We start from the raw sequence: 6,871 nt of genomic DNA on the forward strand, positions 1-6,871 counted from the left end.
TAGGTTGCTATTTAATTTACTTGTGAAAGTTTTCATTTAATTAATAGTTCATTGTATCTAGAATATAAAAAATACAAGAATATTATTCACGGGGGTTAATTTTGGTTTAAAAATATAGAAATTTTATTCTAAAATAATTATATATTTAACTAAACACGTTTCTTAATTTCCCTTATATATCTATTTTATATATTAGGAGGAATTAACTAAACACAACGAAATTTGTTCATGTTCGAATTCGCTGTATTTACATTGAAAAATACTGGAAATTGGAATAAATGGGTTGAAAATTAAAGATAAAAAACGGGAAAGATTTTTTCTTGAAACGGGTTTTTCTATTTTCCTATTCGGTATAAACACAAATTAAGGTTACTTTAAATTAAAATAGGAAATTAATTCTTCTAAACAAAGTATGGAGATTTATAAATTATTATTATAAAAACAAATTAGAAAAGTTATGAGTTGTTAAGTTCCCAAACCAAAAAATTATGGCCCATTTTAATTTTATTTTCGGATACTTAACATCACATCCTATATCCTCGGATGGATGGATAGGGATGGTGGTTTAGCAAAATTTATCACTATGTGAATATTTCATCAAAAAAACAAATCCTACAATATTTTATATATAATGATTTTACTTCAATTTATTGTTTGTAATTTATTTTATAATGTTTTACTCTATATGTCATAGTTGTAAAACTCAACCCATGTAAGGTTTAGAACACAAATTGAGATAATCGATCCTAAAATATTTTTTTAAAAAAATTAAAATAATATCATTTTGATCTAAAAATAATAAGAAAAATCAACGGGTTAAGGTTTAGGTTATTATCAATCAATCAAGTTTTTTTTTTAATTTAAATTAATTCAAGTCCTGAATTAATCGAGTTCTAATCAATTTACGATGCCGAATCGAGTTTTACAACTATGCTATGTTGTATGCATGCATATCAATAACAAGAGTGTAGTAAATGGAAACTGAAGCGAAGAGTTGTAGTAGTGAGAGGTTACCAAAAAGGATTTCTCATTGAAGAATCAAAGGCAATGAATATTTATGTGAATCTAATAAATTCTGAATTAATGCCACCTAAAATTTGTGAGATATCTTCGCAAAATGGTTTCTTCTATCCAATCCAAGGCCTTATTTCTTTCTTCTTTCCCTGAATGTAGCATCTTATACGGCAAAATCTCTCTTATCTTTCCCTACTTATCTATCACTATACCGATTTTTCTTTAGCACCTTTTCCTAGAACCCTAGCTAGCTTGTGCTGCAGTCTTCTTTTTTCTTTTTCTTTTTTTCTTTTCTCCTTGTCTCTCATGGATGACCATGAACGAGAGCTTTTCCAAGGGGATCATTATCCTGCCAAGGTTACTGCAGCTAAACCTGTAGCATCACAACCATTAGATCCCTTAGCTTCGAAATCGAAATTTTGTTTCAAGATAAAAATAGCTAACAGCAGTAAACCTAGCGGGGATGATCGTGAAGGTTCAGCTGCTGACCTACATGGCCCTGGTTATCGGGTGTGTGAATATTGTGGTAAAGAATTTTCATCAGGGAAAGCGTGGGGAGGGCATAAGAGACACCATCTCAAGAACGATAAAGATCTCAAGAAAGCTAAAAAATTAGAGCTTACCAAGATCCAGCGTGAAAAGACGAAGAAGCATGAATTAAAATTGTCGAAGAGTAACGCTAGTAGATGTAATACCATCAAAGCTGGTGATGTGAGTGTGGCTAGTGGAGGAAAACCAACCTGCTGTTTGTGTGCTAAAGTTTTTCCTTCGATGAATTCTCTGTTTGGCCATATGAGATTCCATCCTGATAGAGGCTGGAAGGGGACTCAGCCGCCTTCATTTTCTGACAAACACAGTAGCTCCTCTAGTCTTTCTGAATCTGCAGCTGGATTAGAGGTTGATCAGATTGGTTTAGCTATGGAAAAAGGTTTAGATGATGGTGTTGATCTACTCGCATCCCTCTCAAGTTGGAACAAGAGGGATAAGCGAGGGCGGACCTTAGATCCAGTTGAGGCTGTGTGTGATCTGGACCCAGTTGTGGCTGCTTGTAATCTGATAGAACTATCTCGCGATGGTACTGGCCAATTAGAGAAGAAGAAGATTGAGGAAGTTCGACAAAGCAAGAAGCTAAAGATTAATGACGAATCAGCAACTTATAAATCTTTTCAACCAAAAAACAGCGGCAAACCAATGGATGATCAAAAGGCGGTAGCTTTCGACAGTGAAGGGGGAGTTTCGTGTTGGTTTAATGAAGAGAAAGGCAAGACGAAGAGGGAGTCAGATGAACAGGATGATGAATCTCACAGTATGATCACCAAAAAGAAAAAGAAGAAGATGATGATGATGAACTGGATGTGCAAGTTGAATGATTCTGAAACTTCAAAAGGCACTGGATCATATAAGATTGGATGCCGCAGTTATGATAAAGCGTTTCCAACATTTCATGCTCCAGGAGGTCATGTACCACCAGGCCTTGCCAATGCAGATAGAGCTGAACTGTTGGATTATAACTCCAACATGGATGTGAAAGGCCATGTTCTTTCTTCCACGGAAGTTAAACAGTCAGAAGAAATTGAAGAGGAGGGCTCAGTCCCAATGGGGATTTCCTCCTTCCAATGTGATATATGCCATAAGACATTCCCCACCGGGCAGGCACTGGGAGGTCATAAGAGATGCCACTGGAAAGGGCCAGTTAAAGCTACTCCATCACATGAAGTAGCTTTACTAGGAGAAGCAAGTCAAAATACTTCTAATACAGAATCATCTGGAGAAGCCAATCAAGATGGAGAACCTACTCGGGCCAGTGCTTGTAGATTAAGCTTCGACCTGAACATGCCCTACATCATGGAGGATGGACAATAGATTTCTTTTGTCTTCAACTAGGTCTGATCATTGAGCTACATTTGCACCTCCTTTGTAGTATTTGAATTTCTTTCCTTCCAGTTACTCGGGCCAGTGCTTGTAGATTAAGCTTTGACCTGAACATGCCCTACATCATGAAGGATGGGGAATAGGTTTCTTTTTTCTTCAACAAGGTCTGATCATTGAGCTACATTGTAGTTTTTGAATTTCCTTCCTCCTCTCCAGGTTCTAATGCATTTCCGTCGTCTTCAGGTTTTAATATATTACCTTTAGTATATTACATATATATTGCTTGAATTTAAGCTATCTTCAACTACCTTTTTTTTTTGGTATAATGTCTTTTATTGTTTCCAGGCAGGCTATAACTATTTCTAATGTAAACCTTTGCTGAACTTTGAATGAATCTGATGCAAGAAGGAAGCATATTGAGTCTTATAATGCTTAATTTCATGTTAATTTATCCAAATTATTGCTCAAAACTTGCTTGCTTCTCGTGATGATAAATGCATGTTGCTTTGTTTTTCTGGCGTATGAACAACTTAATTTACAAGCCTAAAGTCTAAACTCCTAGCTTCTGAGCTGATCAGGTGAAGGGGATGATCCCAAATGTCTCGACGGTAAGAGTAAGGAAAAGAATAGATGAAGAAAAACCTAGCTAAGTTGTTCCTTTACCAAGGATTCCGTATATATGCCTCATGTGATCCATTTAACTGAAATTAAAGAAGGCTTTCATTTTGTACCATTTTCAATTCAATAATCCGCTCAACTTTCTTTGGTCCAAATTCTCTTGAGCATACAATCTTTTCACAAACAAGTGGTCTTCAGGTTTTCTCTCTTTGTTTTGTAATATAAAGTCCTGCTGGCAACATCATGACTTTTTTCTTGTTTTTGGATTGTTAAGCAGTAACATCATAACCTGAATCAACTTGAATATTCACCTTCCTTTCTTCCTATTCTGCAGCTTTAGTATGCACTTGGATTGCATTCTAGGTGTTTTCAAATTGTGTTTTTACTAAAAAAGTCAAGTTATTTTTGAATGATTTTAAATGTAAACGACGTTAAAATCATTAAAAAAACACATAAATCTTTACAAAAACATCTGCACAGCATTACTAAACATATATTAATTAAACATTCCTAATGTTGCTGGGTGCTTTCCATGACAAAGGTATTTAGAACATGTATTGAAATACACACACACACACACACAATCTTAAGAGGAAGACATGAAACTGGGAATTCCCTTAGGTGTTTTATCATATCGCAGCAATTTTCTCCTGATTTTTTTGCAGTAGCATCGAGTACGTAGAGCAATGGCTGCGAAACTAGGTGATGGTAACATCATAAATCTAGTAAGATATGAGATTGAACACGAGGGCACTGTTTTTCATTAATCACAGAACTACAATAACACAACATTCTTAACAAGCAAAGAGACGTGGATGTATTATCTTTACCATACATTCATGAGAGATGGAAACTGTAACCATAATGTCTTGAAGGTAGTATTATGAGGTCTGTTTGCTCATATAGTACTAGACTTCCAAGTAAAATACCTCTTTAAGATGATTATAAAAGGAACGGACATGCTTATCCTTCTCTCGTAATCAGTTCTTGAGACGGAATGTATGATTTTTGCAATAAGCACAGTAGGATCAGGTCATAGAGTATATATATTTATGTTGATCGAATTCGGATAGGGATGTGAAAACAAGAATATATTCAAGTGATCAACTTGTCAAGATCTTGAATTTTAGAATACAAAAACATAGTTATGATCAAGTGTCCAAATTTTAAATACATATACAGAAATGTTTATGTGTATAACATACCCAAAATATTCATATAGTCAAAATACGTTTTCTTATTATTAAGCTAAGCCCAAAATCCCCACTCCAAATAACAGTAGCTCATGACATGATTATGTTATAAAAATCTGTATTTCACTGTAGACCGTGAGATGTAATTCAATTTGGATTTACATAATGTCATTAATATATATTTTGCTCTTTTCTGTACAAAGTTTTTGCATGTTTGCGGGGCTAGAATGGTATTTCTCATGGGTTTTAAAGTCATTTGCAAATTGATTGGGACAATTTAATAATTTATATTGGTAGAATTACATAGATGCCTTTAAAAATAAAAAAAAAATAAAAGGGCTAAGAGAGCTTTTGTATGATTTTCTTTTTTTCAAATAGTACAATTACTTCATTATCCTTAAAATCAAGAAAATTAAAGATGCATCAAAGGATATTTAGTATTTTTCTTATGGTGTTTTTGTTATACTCTATTTGGATAGGAGGAAAATTAATATTTTCATAAATAAAATAAAAATATTAATATTAATTAAGAAAATGTTGTTGGCACATCATGCAGTTACTAAAATTTCCCAACTATTATATCTTTGAAGCGTTCAGTGGAGCTGAAGCTTATAAGACAGCGCGTGTTACTCAAGTCATGGTGGTTTGACAGTAGTTGACTTTTTTTTTCTCCCTTTATTTTCTCTTTCCACTCCTTGAAATTTGTGTCAGATCAATCAAAAATCAGAGTTATCCTCTTATTTATTTATGTTTCAATTATGATTTTCTTTTTTTATTGGTCTTTCTTCGTTTTGGATTCTTTTTTAGATTGTTTTTTTTTTTAATTTCATTTCTTTCCATTTGATTTGATTTTATTTTTATATCAAATATGATACTTATTTTCATTATTTTTGTTTTTTCATCCTTTTCTTGGTTTGTTATTTTTTCTTTTAATTTTAACCCTCAACATTTTATTTCATTTCTTCTTATTTTTTCAGATTAAGTCCTTATTTTTTTTAATTGCTTTTTTTTTTTTATCTTTTTCTTAATTTGTTTTTTCTTTTTCAATTAGTCCCTCAACATTTTATTTCATTTTTTTAATCCAATTTTGGTCATCGTACTTTCAATTGCTCTTTCTTATCCTTTTCTTTTTTATTTTATTTTTCAATTAAGTCTCTCATTATTTTCTTTCATTAGTTTTTATATCAGATTTGGTCCTCATTGTTCTGATTACTATTTGTTTTCTTTTAAATTTTTTTATGGTTAAGAATTTTGCTCAAGATCTTTTTTGTCTTTTGTAGGGTCATCTCGATCATGAAGAGTTGCTCACTACCATAATTTTGCAATTTACAAACAGAATATTTCATCGGTAGTTAGACATCGATTCCGTTGGCATAAGTTTTATCAGTTAGATCATGAATGGTTGCCGTTTGTCAGAAAACTTATTGTCGATGATCGTTAGTTATTCCATCGGTAATATAACCATCGATGGATTTACATACAAAAAACACACGCCAAACAAAAAAAATTGTAGGCATCATTCTGTCAGGATTTTCATTAGTGAATGTAACATATAACTGACAAAAAGTCTGTTTGTAATTCCATCAGTGATTTATGTCTACATTACCGACAGATGAATTTCGTTGATGATTAAATAATATAGATGTACCGTCCATATATGATTTCAACTCCATGTACAATCGTTAGAGTCCAGTCTTCTCATAACTAAGTCTTGTTGTCTCTGTCGCAAGATGGGTCATCTGAGCTTCAACTTGCTGGTTTAAAATTGCTTAGAACTCTGAATATTCAGTGCTCAGAACTGATTGCAAGCATCCAATGATTGAAACACTTCAAGTCGTCCACAACTCCTTTGTCATAGTGTTTGAGATATCATAAACCTGATTTTTATCGGGTCTACTGGACGATCCTAACTCCAACCACAAATCTGGATCGAGTTATGGATGGGTCAAAAGATCATTCATATATCTCTCCTGCAATCGGGTGTTATATGTTTTTTGGAAAAAAAAAGTTAGCAAAAAAATAACAATAACTTAAGAAAAGAAATTGTTGAAATCTAACATACCATGAACTTTTGAGCTCGACTGTCCACGAGCTGCTACACCTCTTTCTAACGGTCATCATTTTGCATGTGAGTTTCTACAAAAAGCTTCATCGGTCTTGGTTTGCATCCAAGA

The 6,871-nt window shown here is 33.2% G+C and overlaps 1 protein-coding gene across 1 annotated transcript; it reads left to right on the plus strand.

The window, feature by feature from the left end:
• Nucleotides 1–1,320: 1,320 nt before the first annotated feature.
• On the plus strand, nucleotides 1,321–3,193 carry LOC7486650 (uncharacterized). The gene has a single exon (XM_002298112.4). It carries the CDS (start codon nucleotides 1,321–1,323, stop codon nucleotides 2,875–2,877), a length of 1,557 nt encoding a protein of 518 aa, XP_002298148.4. The 3' UTR covers nucleotides 2,878–3,193.
• The last annotated feature ends 3,678 nt before the right edge of the window (nucleotides 3,194–6,871 follow it).

Source organism: Populus trichocarpa, chromosome 1 (assembly GCF_000002775.5).
Source record: "Populus trichocarpa isolate Nisqually-1 chromosome 1, P.trichocarpa_v4.1, whole genome shotgun sequence".
Classification (NCBI taxonomy): Eukaryota; Viridiplantae; Streptophyta; class Magnoliopsida; order Malpighiales; family Salicaceae; genus Populus; species Populus trichocarpa.